The sequence below is a fragment of the Micropterus dolomieu genome, linkage group LG15 (genome assembly GCF_021292245.1).
Source record: "Micropterus dolomieu isolate WLL.071019.BEF.003 ecotype Adirondacks linkage group LG15, ASM2129224v1, whole genome shotgun sequence".
NCBI lineage: Eukaryota > Metazoa > Chordata > Actinopteri > Centrarchiformes > Centrarchidae > Micropterus > Micropterus dolomieu.
Window position 1 is genome coordinate 11,999,710 of NC_060164.1, and position 21,146 is coordinate 12,020,855.

A 21,146-nucleotide genomic window follows, 5' to 3' on the forward strand; every position below is an offset into this window, starting at 1 on the left:
TCCTCTCCAGGGTGTGGTTATCCCTATTGCTTGTACACTTTTTTTCTACCACATCTTTTCCTTCCCTTCGCCTCTCTATTAATGTGCTTGGACACAGACCTCTGTGAACAGCCAGCCTCTTTAGCAATGACCTTTTGTCTCTTGCCCTCCTTGTGAAAGGTGTCAATGGTCGTCTTTTGGACAGCTTTCAAGTCAGCAGTCTTCCCCATGATTGTGTAGCCTACAGAACTAGACAGAGACCATTTAAAGGCCTTTGCAGGTGTTTTGAGTTAATTAGCTGATTAGAGTGTGGCACCAGGTGTCTTCAATATTGAACCTTTTCACAATATTCAAATTTTCTGAGATACCGATTTTGGGGTTGTCATTAGTTGTCAGTCATAATCATCAAAATTAAAAGGAACGAACACTTGAAATATACCAGTCTGTGTGGAATGAATGTATACATTATACAAGTTTCACTTTTTGAATGGAATTACTGAAATAAATCAACTTTTTGATGATATTCTAATTATATGACCAGCACCTGTACAGTGACTTGGAATACTGCAGAAACTTGACAAGCTATTAAATTTGATCAATAACACATTTATGCAGCTTTACTTTAATTACTTTCATATGCAATGTACTGTATTTGTATTGTCCACATTCTGCACCTTTAATACAGTCTTTCAGGAACGAGACCTCCAGAGCTGCCAGTCCTGCAGTTCGTTGCTCTGCTTTTGCACACCTTTACATGTTTAACATATAATGTAAAATGTTTAGACCTTAATTGGTTCAGGTGCGCAAGAGTGGCGTCGCAGTACAAATAGGCCACCAGTTCTGGGTTGAGAAACACTGCTAATATCACAAATGGGAAGAAATAAACTAACACAAAAGTTTAAAAGCTTTTAATTAAGTAAATCAGACAACTATATTTGCATATGCAATATGCAATCCAGAATTCAAGGGATAAGAAAAACTTATCAATTTATGGACTAGTGCTCAAATAACCGATCTTGAGACTTGTGTACTCTAATATCCACCTTCTCCATCTTTTACAGTTTGTTTCACTGTACATACGTGTCGAAATACGTAGCTCTGACATTGCAGATTATAAAGATGAAAATGCTACTCATTTGATTTGGATAGAAACAGTACTAAATGTCCACCAAGACAGAGCAAGTGATCCAAACCATAGTGAACTGGTAGAAAACACTATTATATGGCTCAATACTATGACTAATCAGGATAAAAACTGCCAAAATGATTATTGGGATAACTGCTGTTTAAATCTTTCATTTGGGTCTAATCCATACCACAGAACATCACGATCCACTGCTGCCCAGGCCATTCGCTCTGTGGTAAATGTGGCTGCCCACTGTCCTGATGGAGAAACTACAATAGCGCCTCCTGCACCACGCACACGGTCTGCCATGTACTGCAAAGACAACTGTGAAGAATCTGCTGCTGATTTACCTGCATAGGGGAAGAGAAAATTGTAACTCAAACAAATACATTCAATGTCACACCATTCCACAATACAATACACAACTTTCTAAAAAATCTTAAACCAATGTCAGTGAAAGCCAGAATGTTAATGTCCTACTACAGTATCTAATTTCTTTCACTTTAATTCTAATATGCCTTAAGTATGAAATAGAATCTTGTCTCAGCTAACACACTTGCCAGACAATAAATAAATGACAGGCTACATTGCAAAACTGTGATTATTATAAATTATACTAAACAATTTGACCTTATTACACTTTCTCATAATATATTCACCGTATTTTAATCGTCATTCATTCGTGCATTTCACTGTTTTGTGTTTTAATGATTATCCCAACAACAGAAAGGGTGACATCAAATTATATTCAGGCCAGATAAAAACATTTGTGGCTTAGCTTAATGTAGAGTGTTTGACCTTTTGTTACCTTGTTCAATATGTGAAAGAATGAGTCTGGCCAATGTGACTTTAAGAATAGACTCTCCATGACCGGTACAAGACACTGCACCACTGAAGTTGTCCGCATATCCTCCAGAGCCTAATTTACAAGAGAGAGAAAGATTTTTTTTAAAAGCTGCTCAACTTCCTGCATCAGTGTTCCCAAATACTATCAGAAGCCCAACTCAACAAAAATTAATAATCAAAACAAAGTTGAGAGCATAATTGAAGTAATAGATTTGCTCTTAAAGCAGAACTTCAGACTCAATGATGATGACTTCTGATTTCATTTAATCTCATTTTAACTACAGTTGAGAGCGTAATAAGTGCCATTTGAGAAAGTGTACCAATGATCGGAGAGTCTCCTACTCTGCCAACCATTTTATTTCTGATCCCTCCAGTTGATGTTGCACATGCAACATTACCAGCACAGTCCACAGAAACTGCCCCAACAGTATCATGGGCCCTAGAATGAGAAAAGTAGTACATCCACCATGAGTTAATGTCTCAGCAGCAATGTCGGAGAACATGGCAAGTCATTTTGACTAGACACTTTGGCATTTCTCTATCAACTTTAAGGAACAGAAGAATCGGTGCTTAGAGCTCGGTGTTGAATGTCTGAAGCTTCTACACTGCAAATGAACACCAGACATAAGCAAAAGAGGAAGGGATGTCATTCTGTGCAGTACAGCTCTTATTTATAAAAGCTGGTGGATATATTTTACTTCTCCTGTAGCTAACTCCTGTCACACACACCCCAACAGCTAAACAAAGCAGTTCTCTCTTTGTTCATTTAATGAACACATTTGTTAGCTGGGCCAAAGTACAGTGGGTGTTTCCAAATGGAGAAGGCATTTAACTGGCATCATATTTATAACAATTTGGTTTAATGGCCATCAAAACCACATTGTGAGCCAATGTTAATGAAAACAACTGCAGTGTTGTTTTTGGTCTACTTAAAAATAACTGACTTCTGGTTTGAAGAGAACAATGTGAAACACACAGGTTTAGCATTTCTCTGAGATTTCTTCTTCTGCAGCATTAACTTTTGCAAAAACATTTTTTATATACACCAAGCACATACTTTGCCACGCAGGCTCCAAAGTTTAGATTTATTTTATTTCAGGTTAGTGTCACCCCAGGCTATTCAGGCTGAAAAGATGCTGTGTAGAGATTTATGAGGATTATTAAGTCCAGACAAGAAGGGTTGGGGTCAAAATAAAGTAAAACAATGCAGATCCTTACCACTGAGTGTTGAAATCTTCCATTACTCCAGTATCATAATTCTTGTGCTTCTCCCATTCTCTCCTCTCATACTCAGTCACCAGTGAGTCAGTGGGAACTGTGACCATGCCAATGCTTTCTGCAAACAAGTTTGCACCTCTGCTTGTCAACATGATGTGGGCAGTCTGAGATTTTCCATGTAAAAAAAAAAGAAAAATGTATTTCATAATGTTTTCATTGATGGGCAATACCACTCAGTTCACTGCACACAAAAGCTGTTTCACATTTGAAACATTTATAACGAGGATCCAGATCAGTGCCTTTCCAACCACAAGTGGTCTCATACTGCGTTTTTAAGTAAAAAAAAGAAAAGTATTTAAGATAACACCTTTTCCATCACTGCCCGTGCCAGTGACACAGGGTTGGCAATGTTCTTCACTGAAGACACCGCACCACTACCAAGTGTCCTTCCATCCATGATAACGGCATCCAGCTCCACTTCTCCATCAGCATTTAGTGCTGCTCCGTGCCCTACAATTAAAAACAATCACTCACTAACTTAAACAATTGCTCAGACAACGATTTGATGCAGGTGTTTTCAGAGGCGTGCACAGCAGACACAGTGTTGAGAATGACAGGCGGGAGATACACTATATTGCCAAAAGTTTTGGGACGCATGCCTTTACATGCACATGAAGGTTAATGGCATCCCATTCCTAATCCATGGGGTTTAACATGGAGTTGGCCCACCCTTTTGAATTTTGCTTTTGCATTGCACTTGGTGATGTTCAGCTGATGAAACACCACAACCACTAACAGCTGACTGTGGAATATTTAGTAATGAGGAAATTTCTCATTCTCCTGAGAGCGACCCATTCTTTCACAAATGTTTGTAGAAGCAGTCTGCATGCCTAGGTGCTTGATTTTATATACCTGTGGCCTGGCAAGTGATTGTAACACCAGAGTTCAATGATTCGGAGGGGTGTCCTAAAACTGTTGCCAACATAGTGTAGGATTTCATTCCAACTTTGTGTCCAGAGGTTTTATGTCACCTGCTAAGGCCTCACAGGTCCACATGGTGGTGACAAAGCAGTACAAAAGGAGCAAAAGAGCATTAGTAGAGCACAGTGGTACGAATGACTGATACATCATTGATGTCCAGTTTGTATGATGTGCTATATGATACATAAAATGCATCTCATCTCACGATTTCCATTGCTGTTCATGTTGAATTAAAAAGCTAAAATTGTCAAATGTAGCTTTAATGCAGCTTCATTGTAAAAAGAAAATTAAGTTACAACGCACAGTTTGTGTAAAGCATGTAAGCAGTATTTGTTTTCTGTTCACAATGACAGAAAACATATTGTATGTGCACAAGCAAGATATCGGTCACAGTGCTAACCATTGATCCATCCCGATTCATTGCTGAATACTGTTCATTCACAGCATGTTAATGGTCCCGGTGAAAATTATTCAGGTTATAACCTATTCATTTTAAGTTCAAGTTGTTGCCCCAAAGATGTAACATTCATTTAAGCACAAGCAGATTGTTACTTTGTCTTTTTCGAAGACTGCGGTTATCTACTTAAGGGCCACCTTAAAGGTATAACACTTATAACACGTGTCTGTGTCTAGCAGAAGATGGCACTTAAACGCTATGTATTCCTCAATTTGAGTGTGAAAATCTGGATTGTGTTTAGGGAGCAAGTCATTTCTAATTTATGGTCTGATTTTGTTTTTCCGAGCCCATTTTTAGCATTTGTTACGCCCGTTAGTGGTCAATTTGAATGAAACTTTCAAGATATGTCTCGGGTACTTAGTGGACATATTGTGAACATTAGGTGAAGATTGGAAAAACAATTTTTAATGTATACTATGATTTGTGTTTTTGCATTTGTAGCACTCCCTAGTGGTTGATTTGAATGAAACTTTCAGGGTATGTCCCAGATACTTACTGTACATGGACATCTCCTGTGAGTTTTATGATTATTGGCTAAACGGTCATTGACTTTTGTCTATTTATGCTCTGTGCCACACCCCTTTATACGATCATTGATCAATATCTTGAAAACCAAATGAGATATCAACAGCTTTTTATATGCTTTGTCCAATGACGATCCACCGAAAATTTGGTAGCAATCAGAGCTACGGTTTAGGAGAAGATGTCAAAATGAAGTGCTTTTCATTTGGATGAGATACGGTATGAGAGGTGTGGCCTGTCAAAATTCGAGCCTTAATTATTGCGCCACTATCTGGCCATTGGGCTCATATTTCTGTGGAAGCACATGAACATCATTTTCAGTTATTGGTCCAGATTTCGTGTTTGTAGCTCATTCTATCTAATGGGAATTTGAGCCGGAACCGCGCACAAATACTAATACAAAACTGGACGGTGACTGTATACGCATAGACTGTATAAAATAGTTAGGGTCCTCCAGTTTCTCCAGTCAGTGACATTGACCAGTGCCACTGGCATAGATCTGGAGTTGGTTCCCGGGCGCTGTACAATGGCTGACCATTGCCCCATTGAGGGATGGGTTAAATGCAAAAGAATGAATTTAACATGTATGTGTATGTGACAATAAAGTACCTTATTGTGGGGTTCTATCTCTTTTCCTAATTACATTTTGGTGCAGACTAAATCTCAGCAAGTCAGCCACCTGACCTCCCCTGACCATCATCACTTTGACAGTAGATGGAGTCTGGATGAATGTCGGCATCACCACCAGCAGATGGAGTCAGTGCGCTACACACAAATCTACCTGAATTAAAGAGGACGGTAATCATCAGAGATTGGCTCCTGTGCGGACAGGTGGGAGCAGGTGTAGTTGTAGGATTTTTAAATTGATGACAGAAAAGAACATGCTCTATATGTAAGAATAATTCTGTACAGTATACCTGCATTAAACACAGTGTTATCTTCCATAGCCCTCACAGCGGCCTCAACAGCATCCAGTGCACTTCCTCCTCTTTTCAGCACTGAAAACCCTTCCCTTGCTGCAACTTTTACTCCATCAACAGAGGCCTTGGCCAGTTCATCTGGTATGGCCCACGCCCCACCATGCACGACTACCACTGCTGACATCTTTAAATTCCTGCAGGAAAAAGACACAAGTAGGTAATGGAGTCTCAAAAAAGTTATAGCTGAGGAAATATTAGCTTAGTAATATCTACAGAGCCTTGTCTGTGCCTTTGAGCACTTTTCAGAGACCTATAATTAGTGCTTAAAACAGTTCATTTTTAGGGTTCTATTTGAGAATTCATTCTTGAGATTGAGTTTCCTTCAAGTGAATGCATTACACTTCCATAGATGTTAAGACTTCTTCAGACTTCCTTGACCTTGATAAACAGCCTCAATACCTCAAGTTCAAGATCATGTGACATGACCAAAAGCTCCAGAACAGCTACTAAATGGATCATGAGTTGAGGATGTTTTGTCAGCTGCTGTTTGCAAGGTCAAGATCAAGAATGAACTTTGAAACTCGACTCTATTAGTTGTTTTCAGTTAAACATTAAACTTTTTCTCAGATGAGCAACTACACTAACAGCGCAGCCATTTTTCCATGCATACAAGTATTTTAGTTACTTTTAATAGTCTCATCTGTTGCATCACTGTGTTCCTTGCAATCAAATAGCCTCATAATTACATTCTTACACTTCTAAATAAATTATTATTATTACATTCATTATTATTACAGATTTCTTTTTCCCAATTTACTTCCATTAAAATGCATTTCACCTCTCACCAAGCCTTTACAGTTCATGATTTACCTGTGCCTGCAAATAAAATATCAACAGTTATGTATCACTTTTCCCAGCTGCATCGCCTGACTCAGTAACATGGACATTTTTATTCGAGTAAGTATTTAGCTGCATGAGCCAACACATCTAATGGCTGCAGCAGCTTTGAACAATAAGTTACATGCAGGTTACACTTCCATTACATCAACCACTATAAGCTGTAGGCCTAACTGCTTTTTGCCTTCTGCTAATGTGTGTGTTGACTTTTGGATAATTTCTTTATTAATCTGGTGCAACCTTCAGCTGATTCATACATGTTTGGAAGTGTCCATCTGACTCTACGACCAAACTGCAGGACACGAGTAATGAAGTCTCCAGGCAATGTGGAGACCTCTGGGACACACAGTGGTTATTCTCAGCACCCAGCAGTAGTCATTTTTTCGTGCAGCTGTTTGAATCAACATGTGTTGATGATAATGCAACATTTGGACTTACCTTGCCAGTCTTCACGCGGGGAGAAACCCTCCGCCGTGGTCACGTGATTTCGTGGGATTTGGAAGCGTTTTGCTCCCATTCATCCCGACCTAGCGCCTGAACTCTAGCGTCAAGTCTCACAGATACAATTCAAGATAAGACTTCCGGCAAAACCTTTCAAAATAAAACCCGTACGGACCAACTTCATGAACGTTAACTATTAAAGAAAAACAATCTTACAATCAAGGGTCGGTTTTATGTTTTCCATATGTTATTTTAAAAGTGTAGCCTACCTGATGCACTGTATTTGCAGTGCTATTAAAACAAAGGACAAACTAAAAATCAACTCCACCCTGTAAAAAGTCTTCAGCTACGGGAACATTGACGAAAACCAGAAAATCCTCAAGCCTTGGGAAGGAAGCCTCTGCAGCGAACCAAGCTAAAGAAAATATCATGACGTGCATGGAAAACCAAAAGGAGACTGTACGTTTGAAGCGGCTTCTCACCTCAAAGCGACCTACCACCTTAGCGACATGGAATGTGAGGACCATGTATACAGGTGGAGCAGCAGGTTATAGCAGAGGAGATGAGGAGGTACGGGATATCCCTCCTTGGTCTGGGTGAAACCAGGTGGCTCCAGTCGGGCCAGGTCAAGCTGGCGAGTGGAGAGACCATACTCTACTCAGGACATCCTGATGACTCTGCACCACACAGAGGGAGTAGCATTCATGCTGTCCAAGGAAGCACAAAGGGCCCTTCTCATCTGGGAACCCATCAACTCACAGATTATCACAGCCAAATTTCAAACTACCCAAAAGAAAATAAACCTCCAAGTGGTACAATGCTACGCCCCCACCAACGATACAGATGATGAAACAAAGGATCAATTTTACAATCAACTATACACTATTCTACAGGCCAGGAAAAGGAAGGACGTCGTGATCTTGATGGGAGACATGAATGCAAAGATAGGGGGCAATAACAACGGCTTTGAGACAGTAATGGGAAGAGAAGGACTAGGGATCATGAATGAGAATGGAGAGAGGTTCGCAGCAGCTTGTGCAGACAACAACTTGGTCATTGGTGGGTCAGTATTTCAACACAAGAACATCCATAAAGCCACCTGGGTGTCTGCTGACCACACCACAGAAAATCAGATAGATCACATCTGCATAAGTCAGAAGTTTAGACACTCTCTGCTGGATGTCAGAGTCAGAAGAAGAGCTGACGCAGGATCTGACCGCCACCTCCTCACAGCAAAGATCCAGCTACCTAACTACAAGAAAGCTCACAGGCAAATTCAGACACGGACAGGCAAAAATTAAAAACTCACAGGGTGTACTCCTCATAACCAAGGAAGATCAGGTGAAGAGATGGACTGAACACTTCAGAGACCTGCTCAACAGGCAGCCTCCTCAACTGACAGCAGATATTACAATAGCCCCAGACCCACTGGAGATTGACTGCAACCCCCCCACCAAGATGGAAATTAGAAAAGCCATTAAGGCCTTGAAAGGAGGGAAAGCAGAGGGACCAGATGGGATTCCAGCAGAAGCTCTTAAAGATGACATTGAAACCTCCACCAACATGCTCTACCATCTCATGAAAACCATCTGGGAGGAAGAAAATGTCCCAGCTGACTGGAGAGATGGCCACATCGTAAAAAAAAAAAAAAGGAGACCTCCGGCAGTGCCAAAACTACAGAGGAATAATGCTCCTCTCAACACCTGGGAAGGTGCTCAATCATATCCTGCTCAAGAGGCTCCAGAAGGGGGCCGATGAGAAACTGAGGGAAAACCAGGCTGGCTTCAGGAACAACAGATCCTGTGGAGACCAAATTGCCACCCTCAGGATTATTATTGAACAATCCATAGAATGGAATTCGCCTTTTTATGTGAATTTCATAGATTTTGAAAAAGGCTTTGACAGTGTAGATAGGAAAGTCTGTGGAAACTGATGGCTCATTTTGAGATCCCAGAAAAGATAATTAACATCATAAGGAGCACATACCAAGGGATGAGATGTCAAGTCCTCCATGAAGGAGGTATATCGGAGACATTTGAGGTCCTGACTGGTGTGCGGCAAGGGTGGCTGCTCTCACCCTTTCTTTTCCTCCTTTGCATAGACTGGGTGATGAAAGAAACAATCAACAATAGACGAACCGGCATACAGTGGAGCTTGACCGAGCAGCTAGAAGATCTCGATTTCGCTGATGATCTGGCATTACTGGCTCACACATACCAACAGATGCAGGTAAAATCTGGAAAACTGGAGGAAACAGCTGCTCTGCTCGGTCTCAAAATAAACTTAAAAAAAAATCAAAAACTAAAGTATTGCTCATTAACAGCAAGAACAGCACATCCATAACCATGGGTCAAAATGCACTAGAGGATGTAAACAGCTTCACATACCTCGGTAGCATCATCTCAAGGGATGGTGGCACAGAGGACGATGTCCAAGCCAGGATCGGAAAAGCAAGGACAACATTCAACATGCTAAACAATATTTGGAAGGCAAATAACCTGTCACTCAAGACCAAACTGCAAATCTTCAACTCAAACGTAAAAACCACTCTACTTTATGGCTCTGAAACCTGGAGAATTACCACCACTATACTTAAAAAGCTGCAGACCTTCACCAACCGGTGCCTCAGATGCCTCCTAGGAATAAACTGGCCCAACACCATCTCTAACGTCAACATGTGGGAACTCACCAAACAAGACCCAATAGAAATGCAAATTCGGAGGAGGAAATGGAAGTGGATAGGACACACACTCAGGGGAAAGAAATCAATCACTAAACAGGCACTGACATGGAACCCACAGGGCAAGAGGAAGAGAGGCAGACCGAGAACCACCTGTAGAAGAACCACAGAACAGGAGATGAAGAAAGAAGGGCTGACGTGGCAACATCTGTTCGGTTGTTTGTATATATACATATATATATATATATTTTTTAATTTTTTTTTTCTCTCCTTGGAGTATGATGCTGTTTTTTCTATCTAAGTCTGATACTGGCATTTCTGTTTTTATTTTTATTGTTGATAAGTCTGATACTGCTTTGGCTACTCCTGTTTAAAGCTGTTCTTAACTTTGCTGTACTTTTCTATGCTGTGCTGATATGCATGGTATTATTGTCTTTTAATTCTGTAGTTCTGTAAAGCACTTTGGTCAGTCAGTGGCTGCTATAAAACGTGCTATATAAATAAAATGAACATCTGGAGAGGAGGGCACAAGACCAGAGAGGATGGAAGAGCTTCGTCGATGGCCTATGTTCCTATGGGAATTTAAAGGCTTAACTAACTAACTAACCCAGGTACACAATGGATGTGGCCTTAAAACAGAATGGCATTTCTTTTTAAATACATCAATTGCTTATCTTTATGAATAGAAAGAACTATGATCTGTCTCTTCAGTCTCTTAGCCTAATCATTAGGGCAGTATATGTGTGAAAATATGAATCACCAAAATAGATCATCTTTGTCAGGTATCCAAAGAACAGATGGGGACGAGTTGCACTCCAACCACTTTTAAACCTGTATTACCATTTTTGAAATGTACACAGTGTGTTCATTTTGGATTAAGATGATCAACAATCCTTATTGGCTATCTCTCTCCTCCTCAGTCTTGAATGTAGAACATGTTGCATGTATAATTTATTTATGTAACACATGTAGGCCTACTGTATGTCCCTTTGTATTTGTGGGCTGTCTAGTAAATGTTTTTTATATAGTTTTATTTTGGAAACACTTTTTGATTCTTCTTTATTCTTGTGCTTGGCTTGACGAAGGCGGGGCTAACAGGGGGCAAAAAGAGGACAGAGTTTATCACTTGGCCAAGCAATCACAATGTGCATTGAGAGGAGTTTTCAGCATTGCCCTTGTAGTTATCACCACCTTCAAGTTAGATGAAAATAAAGCGGTAAACTCTGTTGCGTACAGATTTCAGAAGGATTGTTGGTATTTGTGTCCCAAAACAAAAGCTTAGTGAGCTTGATTTGTGTCTGGAGCTTCAGGCAGGAAACTCAACTTGAGAAATAAATGTGGTAAATTTGGTAAATCACCATTCACAAGCATGGTAAGAAGTGCCCTCTAAAGTGAAACGTAAAGTTACAAATCTCGGCACACAGCACCAGTGACAAACCTGTGCCAAAAAATGTATGAATAAGCAAAGCCTCAAAGTTACCACTACACCTAACACTTCCCTGCTTATCAATATAGAAAAGCAATTTAAGCAAATTTGACTCCTCATGTGAACACCTAATAATGCAAGTAAATAAAGTGCAGTGAGTCATTAAATGCACAAGGCAAACAGAAACTGGCACTGTAAAGCTGCAAAAATAAGACACATCAAAGAGCTTTGCTGACATTTAAATGTTAAATGTGATTGACTACAAAAACACTTTAAATTAAATAAAGTTTGAATGTGTGTACAAAATACGTGGCATTCGGATATAGAAAGTGAAAAAACACATTGAAACTAAATAAAAGAGATAAACACCTAACAGCACAACATAACAGGGTTTTAAGCCTGTGGTCAGAGTTGCTTTTAATTAAAGAAAAGATTATTACATAACTTGCAACACCACCATTTTATAAAATATTCAGAAGAGAAATTAAACCTTAAAGGCTTATCTGCATCACATGAATGTTGCAGTGAAATGCGCAATGTTGCACTTTGACCACTAGAGAGCTGTAAGAATGCATCAAATCGTTTAGTTAACTTAAAATACTGTAGTGCACATTACAAAATTCTTTGTCCAAAGTGACATTGAAAACATCTTCACTGACAGAGAAACATGAAGTACAACCTATTTTCCCCATCATGTTTCATTTTCGATTCAGTTTAATGTCATGGCAAGCAAATGGCAGCCTGCCTCATTTCACAAGTCTGCAACCATAGGATTACAATATTAAAATACATTAACCCCCATAGTCAAAGTAGCCACTGTAACAGCGGGACAGTCGTCATCATTGTCATGAATAATCTCACTGAATGAAATTAAATCAGTGATCAAGTTCAGCAAGCATGAAATGCAAAGACGGTACTGGCCGACATGGGTCTAGTCACATGTTTTAGGCTATGGAGCAGAAAAATAAAGTTGTGTCTCATGTCAAAGAGAGATTAATCATTAATTTTTAAAAAAATGGTGAGGATGTGCCAGTGTGATGTTATAATCAATAGTGGGTCCTTTTAGGCCTTCTTGACATTTCAGAAGTGAGCAGAAATAGCAATTAATTAGAGCTGTAATGTTAAATAAGATGAATGCTTTCTAAATATTAAAACAGATATACAGCGGGAAACAGTTGGTTTATAAAATAGTGCATAAAACAAAGCCATGTGAGTATTCTGGCCTCTGAAACCACATATGACAAAAACATTATGAGGAATGATTAATGACATGCGCCCACAGTAGGTACAATTAACATGAGCGGTAGGTACAATTACATTTCTAAATCTAATAGTCCCTATTGTACTTTGTACTTTCTAAAGAATAAATAAAGTTCTATGTACATCCACAACAAACTTTGAATTCATTTCTCATTCTTACAGATATGTTCAGTCTTTAATGTTTAGTAGAAGCCTCCTAAAATAACAATATTGGATTTTACAGACAAATGTGGTAGTCTCATTACTGTACAAAAGCAAGATTTCTCATGTCATTCGACCAAATTGGTGCACATAAAAGGGGAAAGAAACACGAATAACATCAGAATCAATTCTCATTCACCTAACACCAGTGTAGTCCCCCCACAGTCTTTATGATTCTGATCAGTGCAGTCAGACTCGACGCTAAAGGTCAAGTGGAGCCAGAATTGATCATTCACCAGCCTCTTCAGCTCAAAACTGATGTGTGAGTAAGTAAAGCAGCCTGCATGCTGCGCTGTAGATGCCTTTACAATTCAAGTCAACACCGTGGCTAGAGGAGAAGAGATGCACTTGATACCACTGACATCACTTCATATGGACCTAATGAAACATTCACATGAAATTACAACATCTTTAGGTTAGAGTCATAAAACTCACTGTACAGAAAAATCCCTGCTTGACTTGACATTCTTGAGCCCCAGTAGGACAGGAGGCAATGGGCATTGCTCTGAATACACATGCTCTACATATTTGCTGCACTGTAAAAATAAATAAAGCAAATATGCAACATTTGTGTGACCAGGTTTTTATTGAGATTCAAACTAAAGTATACTGGGATGGGCTTAGTACGGAAACAAATGAGGGATAATCTGAAATACTTTGCATTAGCTAAAGTAAAAGTCTACAGTGAGAAGGAAACAAGAAATGAGAGCACTGATATTGCTCCCTTCCCTTCCCATAAGCCATGCGATTGAATTCAAAAAGGTACTTGTTGGGAACCATTTTGCAGAGCTTTTCAGTAAGTTGCCAAAACAGTGATTTACATAACAATACAGCCTAATTTCTTTTCAAGTTGTTTAACAGATGTTGGAGTAGATCAGGTTTTGTTTTTCCCTTTAAAGGCTTCCAAGACACAAGAGCAGTAGGAGAGAGGGCGCAGGATAAATGACCAACAGGCAGCCCAGTTAAGGGAAGAAATTACTTTTCCATTCAAAGGACTTTATTGGCATGGAGGTTTCGAGAACAATGTTGCCGATGTTGTTTACTCTCGTGGTAGGCTTTAATTTAATAATAAATAACAGCTTCAGAAACGGCCACATGTGACTCCATCAAGAGAAACATTCGTGCAGGCAGTGTTCAGCACCATGGACAGTGACACCATAACTGTGTTCTTGCCTTTTCCCCCCAGCATCTGCCAGAGGCCGTACAATGTCCTTTTCGCATTTTGTCACAGGTACGAGCCATCTTCTCTTGCGAGCTTTGGAACTAATAGAAACTCACAGGCCGCCGTGCGTTACGGTTTGCCTCGGCTGAATCGAGAAACTAATTGGATAAGAAACGTTTTCCCTGTAGATAAGGTACTATCTCTTACTAGTATAACATTACTGATTTAGCTATAATTAAACTTGATCATATCAAAGTCTACTATAATTCAAGCTCCACTATAGACTTTAAAAATTTCCTGACTTATAGCCGGTGAATAATATCTTTATAATATGCTCTTATAGGGGCTTGCGTGTCGCTGGTACTGAATATCCAGTTTGCAGGAACTGGTTTTAACCGATTGCAGCCACATAGCATTTCTAGTGTTATTGCACAGTATTGTCGAATGTATTTTAGGATTCCTTACTTTTTTCAGCATGGACTATTGCAACATAAGCAGCAGAAAACTTTAAACAAACCAACTGAATCTTCTGTTTTGGAGTGAGATTATTGCAGGAAATAATGTCAGCGCCGGCCAAGTGCAACCTCAACTTTTTTTTTAATCCATTCCCTCCTAGCACTTCGTCCAATTGGTATGCGCTCTGCGGGGAGCGTCTTTGTTTTCCAGCAGCGCCAGTCCCAGAATATGGCCAATAATGGTGCTGAGGGGCGGGGAGCAACGCGCGGTCTGCAGACCCACTGAGTCTGATAGTCTGGCGGGGTGCCGAGGAGAGGCAGCAGGCAGCAGGCAGCGGTGGCAGAGATGGGCTCACACCTCTGAATCACAACTCAACCTCCAGTGAAGCATCTAGGAGACCTGGGACGACTATTTTTTTTATTATTGGTTTTTGCTTGGGGTAGAGTGAAGCTACCGAAAGAAGCAGGAGCGGGAAGGTTTACAGTTGCATTCCAACGCTCAGCACTCCTGTCGTCTCACCTGCACGGCCGGTGAAGAGGTCCACTGTGATAAAAATGCATCCAGATAAACACTTACCTGAATTGGTGGCCGAGAAAAACAGCTTGGACCCCTCTTTTGTACATGCGGTGCGCCTGCTTGCTGAAGGTAAGTCAGAAATCTTGTAAAGTCTAATCTACTCTGAGCTTTGTAGACTTGTTCATCAGTGGCATTCCCCATTTTCGCTGCAACTGAACACACCATTGCATTGTATTTTGGGGGGAAGACCAGTGACCTAATGTGAGCTTATTTGAACACACTGCCCTTGACTCTTAGTGCTTTCTAGGTGGCAGTGAGCTGCTCTTTGGTTCCAGTGCAAAACTTTTCTGAGGTTTTCCCATCATCAAGTGAAGAAATGCAGCGAGCACAGAAAGTGTGTGTGTATGCCCACTGCCCTCCAAGGTCAAGCGCTGGCACTTAACACCCAGAAAACAAATGTGAAAATGTTCTCAGGGTTAAAATGGTGACAGGACTAGTTACCTACTAGTAACTGTATTATTGACTGGATTTAAAGTGTACTATTAATCTTCGGGCATGTACAGTGTACTGCCAGCTGCTGTCTATTCAGCATAGAGAAAGAATTATCAAATGAATGTATTTTTATGATGTTTTTACCAGACCAAAACAAGTTGCATGTTGCCATCTTGAGTTTTCGTGATTAAAAAGTAAGCACACTGTTCACTATTTAAGTGAATGTAGTTTAGCAGAGAGTCACTGCTCTTACATCACTTCTTACAATAACTGGTATCTGTGATGAAGGTCACGGAAGGGACTTAATGCAGTCGAGACAGAGGTTATACAGCCTTTCCTTTGACTTAATGATACAGTATGTCTAACACGGCAGTATAACCAAATTCTGCCTGCAGCGTATGTAGGTCTTCATACTGCAGGTAGCCTTGGTCTCATTCACATGCTGAGAATGTGTCACTTCTGATAGGAAACTTATCAGTGTAAAGCAAACACAAGAAACTCAGCTCATTCGCTCTACGGGTGGAACTTTTGCATTTTTCCAGTGCAAATCCAGACTATGTGCTCTCTTATGCCTGCATCTGGTAGGTGGAGGTGTAATCCTAAAAATAGCACTAATAATGGTTTGAGGGATGTGCTTTTGTGGTGAATGGATGAATGAACATACTTGTTTTCTAGTGTCACAGACCCAAATGTGTTCAGCCCAGGCGGGGTTACAGGACACTACTTACTTTCCACACAGAGGCAAGAGAAATGAACAGGAAAACAAGCAAAACACTTGGTACTGTATCCTTAGTAAATTAGATATAAAATGATCAAATGAAACAGAATGCATAGAATTTTTGCTGTAATTATTGTTTCTTACTTTGTGCCCAAATGAAAAGCCTGAATCTTGCTTGAATGTTAATTTCTAATAGTTTTTGACATGTTTGATAAAAGAGATAAAAGTCAAACTGCATGTTAGATTAATATGCTCTGATTGGACAGGGTGTTTGTGCTCTGGTGCTTCTGCCCCTTGAGCTTTCCTGTTGAAATGTGTTGATGAGACACCTGACAGTCCTGCTCTTGTCGCTAACTGTGATGCAGATGGGATCATCTGTCGCACAGTACACTTTGCCAGATTTACTCTATGCTGACTCACATAGCCGGGATACAAACAAATAATGTCGTCTTTATCATATCCGCCGCAATGAACAGCAATAAGCATATATATATATATATATATATATATATATAGTACAAAAATATAAATACACACACTGCAATACTGTATACAAAAACTGCAATACATTGCAATAAAATAGCATCTATTTTCCTGAATCCAGAATCCAGTTTGCAGGGTCAGCACAAAGCAAAATTATACCACTGTGGACAATCAGTATGATGAACTGTCAGATCAGACAGTCGCATAACCTCAACTTTGAAATTGTTATACATAATCAGCCGTGGGCAGCATGTGAAATAATGCTTATTTTTTTAACCAGTTTCACACACAGTTATCAGTTTTGTCAGTCTGTGCTCATGGATAATTCAGAATCATGCATATTAGTGGACATCAGGATAAACTGCGTTCACAGATTTCCAGATTCACAGCTATTTATTACTGAATAGCAAAGCATGTAATCCTGCATTATTCACATGATGCACAATAAACAGCATAAGATATATTTACCATGGTCTCTGTTAGCAGTTCCATATTTATTAAATGAATTACTTGTGCGTTTAAATTATGTTGCCTCTAAAATCATTTATCTTTCTCAGAGCAGATTTAAAGCTGTTTTGAACAAAGGGGGTGGGTGGGGATAATTCTCTTTCAGAGCAGAGTGTGAGCTTCATCTTTTCCTTGTTAGTGAAAGTAAAAATAACAGTGAAGAATATTTAAATTACTTTGTATATGATACTGTAAAACTATTAGTCTTCTCACTGTCCCCATAAAAGCTGTTTCTTTTTGGACACAAAGTCAGTTTATTTCAGTGTAGGATAAACCTAATGATTGCTCAGATTGACAGACAAAAGTCAATTCTTTCAAGTGTTGCACTTTAATTTGCCTTTGACCGAAAAACAGAATAGTTGTTTTAAAAGCAGGCTGAAGTTAAAGTAAAGAAAAGGTTGGCTTTAATTTATCCCAAAGGTTTACTTGACAAGAGTCGCCTACATGCCACGTGGCCCGTTCTTGCCATGAAGACCAATGGGTTTCCTAATAAGGTGAAAATAAAAACAGACAAGGAAGCAGAAATGACACAATTGATGGACGAGGAGGGGAACATTGGTTGTTGAGAAAAACTAAAGCTCTTTCCATTTATAGCATGTTTTGGATTTTTTGTTACAATCACACGATATACTTTACATTGTCACTAAGCATTTTGCCAGGGTATATAATATCTCATATGCCCTCACAAATGCTGCTAGGCACAGTGACAATACAAACAAATCTGCATGAGGTTTGAGCGATGTAGGCTCCTCTGAATAAAAGATGAGTATAGATATGCAGGAGGACCAACGCCATGACTCAAGTGGAGTAAAACATAAGATGGCAAAAACATAAGAAAATCCTTGTACAGTGTTTTCATAAATTGGCAAATTCTTTAAAAATCCTAAGGTAAGGATTTAAAGAATTTAATGTCCACTGAGTTAGATATTTGGATGTCAGCTTAAACTGCCAGTGCAGGGTCTACTTTTGATGTGCCACCACATCTCATTGAAAATCAGATGCTGCATCTCAACCGGCTATCCTTCAATAAATTCAATTCAATTCAATTCATCGTCTGAGCTTAAAACACCCTTTTCTACACATAGTATAGTTCTGTACTCATCATGTTCAGTTTCTCCTTGCATTTAGCCATTCTTCTAAGTGTATGAGAAGTCAAGTTTTCACTTGAGCACCGAGCTGCACTTTCTTATATTTCTCATCTCACACACGGCAGGAAATGTGTTTAGAAAGAGATGAAGTAACCCGCAGTTCATTACAGTATTGGTCAGTTTTTGCGTTCACGCACTGAAGATGTAAGAGTGAATTCTGTGGCACAAACTCTAAGCTGATGGAAACGCTAACTCAAGCGTCTTTCAAAAACACAAAATCTCCCACAACGTGTTGGGCAATGTCCCTTTAACTTTAATTGAAATTAATCAGACAATGCATGATCAGCCGATAATGAAGAGCAATAATTAGAAATTAAGATGGTACGCTTCAATTAGTGACTGTTGAGGAGTAATACATCTTGGTATACACTCCTTAAATGCAAACCAAATGAGCATATGCTTTCTTCAACACATACATATACATATGTTGCCTGCTCAGTCAGATAGTAAAACTTGTATTAAAAAGTCTTTTGTATTAAAATGTCTTACATTCTTACAATTGATTTGGATGATGCTCCACCACAGAGTGGGGTTCTCTCTCAATGAATTGATTTTCATTTAATCTCTCTCTCTCTCTTGTTTATAAATTGTTGCTCACATTTTCAGTGTATCCAATATTGCCTGCTCGGTATCCAGCAGTGACCCGGCTCATAACGACAGATAAACACTACCCCATGTGGTATGACCTATGAAAAGGACAATTGCATTTCAGGAAAGTGAGACATTGCGTTACATTTTGGGCATTTAGCCGACACTCTTATCAAGAGTGACTTACAACGAGTGCATGGGTCGAATAAGATTGAATTCCAAGGTCGTGAAGATTTCAAGCAACAGAAACGAGTGGAAGAGCCAAAGCCGAAGCACTCAGACAATAGATATTAGAAATCAGATTATGTTACTGTGCCTCTTGAATGTTCACATATAACAGGAAAGTTTTAAATAAAGGCTTAAGAGACGGACAGAAATGGATTTCTTTAAGTCAAAAAAGCTAAACCAGAGGAAAATATAAGAGTAAAAGTGGCATCAGGTGTTTAGGAAAGAAGCTAAATCTTTATGATGCTCATAATATACTGTGTGGTTACACTGGAATGTTTCAATTTCAATTCACTTGTAAGTGACAGATGTGAAGTGACTCCCAGCTATAGGAGCAAAGGATATTTGATACATTAGAGCATCACAGCATCACACAGCATGTTACATTCTCAGGATTTGTTGTTCAGGCAAACTTTTGCTCAGCCTCTGCCCAGGGTTTTTATTAATCATTAAACCGCTACATGCTGATGGAAGCTAATGTACTGTTTCACCCAACATATCAGCAATTACATCTACACAGATTGTGCCATCAGACGAGGAAATAAAGGGCTGCAGGATGCCAAGTGAACACAGTTTGGGATGAAAAATAAAAAGGGATATACATACCGACCATGACCAAACAAACGAACAAATTAATCCGTCAATCATTGCTGTACATTTTGCAGACAAAATTTCATCACAACAGTGCAAAAATGCGCATTTCAGTAGTTTCTTGCAAGACAGTAACATTACTATTGAACTACATGAATAATACGTGAATTTACTATAGGCCTACTGTTTATTATGTATATATTTAAGTCATATATATAAAATGTATAATAACATAACACTGTATACTTTAAAAAACACCCTATACTACATATACATAGAGAAACTGATCTTATATGTATATAATAATGTATTTTGTATATGTTTCCAATCACGCCATGTTGGCTACCAAGGTTTTAGAATGTATTCCATCCTGTTTGGTTTGTAAGTAGTTGTAATAAATAGATGATTATTGAATCGCAATCATGATTTAAATTTGTATAATGTGCAACTGCTTTTTAATATGTAATTGGTTTGAATAGTCATTACTTTTTCACTTCACTTTCCATCGCACATTCAGCAGAGAAAGTTGAAGATAGCATTATAATTAGACTGAAGATTTAATACTTTATCAATGTGTCACCGGCTGAGTGCAATTTGCCTCTGTGCAGCTCAGTTAAAAACACATAAACAGCATGTGGCCAAACAGTGGCACACATTTCCAACCCCCATGCATTTACATTCATCAGCCCAGAGTGGAAAAGGCCAAAGCTAATTGCATGTCTCGTAGTCCATTGCCCCCACCAAGTCCACTCTGCTAAGCGGAGTGCTGTTATTACCTCTTTCTGTGTTTCATGTAAGCAAGCAATCAGTTATTGGAGAGTAATTAGATTGATTCATTTTTGCTCCTAGTCATTATTGTACATGTACCATTCAGTAGGTAGAAGAAAGCAGTGAATAATTTAGCTGTCTACAGGCTAATGGCAGCACTCAACAAAGCCTTTGTTTTTTGGCCTCTTACTACAGTTGGTGTAGGTGCCTACAGCGCAATAGGGCATATTTCAATATTTACTGGTTCACACTGTGGAAAAATTTTGGCTTAGCATTTTAGTATCAATCAACAATATAGTGAACCTCTAAAAAAGGATTTTAATGAAAACTTTGGGAACACTTTCTATGAAGGTCATCGCCATAATGACTTATGCATATATTTATAACACAATATAATACGTCCATAAGACATTATAACAGTTGTTATAATCAATTACAAACATGCATTAGGCACTATAGCAAAGTTCATAATGTATTTTGAACTTTTGATTTAATGTTTTATAACTAATAGTAATACCAGTTTATATCAATGTGCGGA

The 21,146-nt window shown here is 39.2% G+C and overlaps 2 protein-coding genes across 3 annotated transcripts in view; one reads left to right on the top strand and one right to left on the bottom strand.

The window, feature by feature from the left end:
• Positions 1-940: 940 nt before the first annotated feature.
• si:dkey-103j14.5 (isoaspartyl peptidase/L-asparaginase) overlaps positions 941-21,146 on the bottom strand; it is a 29,006-nt gene continuing 8,800 nt past the window's right edge. The window contains exons 1-7 of one of the 2 annotated variants that reach the window (XM_046070805.1): positions 7,385-7,503; positions 6,047-6,243; positions 3,537-3,679; positions 3,170-3,333; positions 2,272-2,390; positions 1,914-2,024; positions 941-1,455 (exon numbers count right to left, since the gene is read on the bottom strand). In XM_046070805.1, coding sequence (XP_045926761.1) covers positions 1,247-1,455; positions 1,914-2,024; positions 2,272-2,390; positions 3,170-3,333; positions 3,537-3,679; positions 6,047-6,233 — 933 coding nt within the window. In that variant the 5' untranslated portion in view covers positions 6,234-6,243; positions 7,385-7,503 and the 3' untranslated portion in view covers positions 941-1,246. Of the gene's footprint in view, positions 1,456-1,913; positions 2,025-2,271; positions 2,391-3,169; positions 3,334-3,536; positions 3,680-6,046; positions 6,244-7,384; positions 7,504-21,146 lie in introns of those variants that run through there. The other variant, XM_046070804.1, reaches the window with a different exon arrangement.
• Positions 15,007-21,146, top strand: part of khdrbs2 (KH domain containing, RNA binding, signal transduction associated 2) — a 62,679-nt gene continuing 56,539 nt past the window's right edge. Inside the window, exon 1 of the mRNA XM_046070803.1 lies at positions 15,007-15,217. Coding sequence (XP_045926759.1) covers positions 15,127-15,217 — 91 coding nt within the window. The 5' untranslated portion in view covers positions 15,007-15,126. The remainder of the gene's footprint in view (positions 15,218-21,146) is intronic.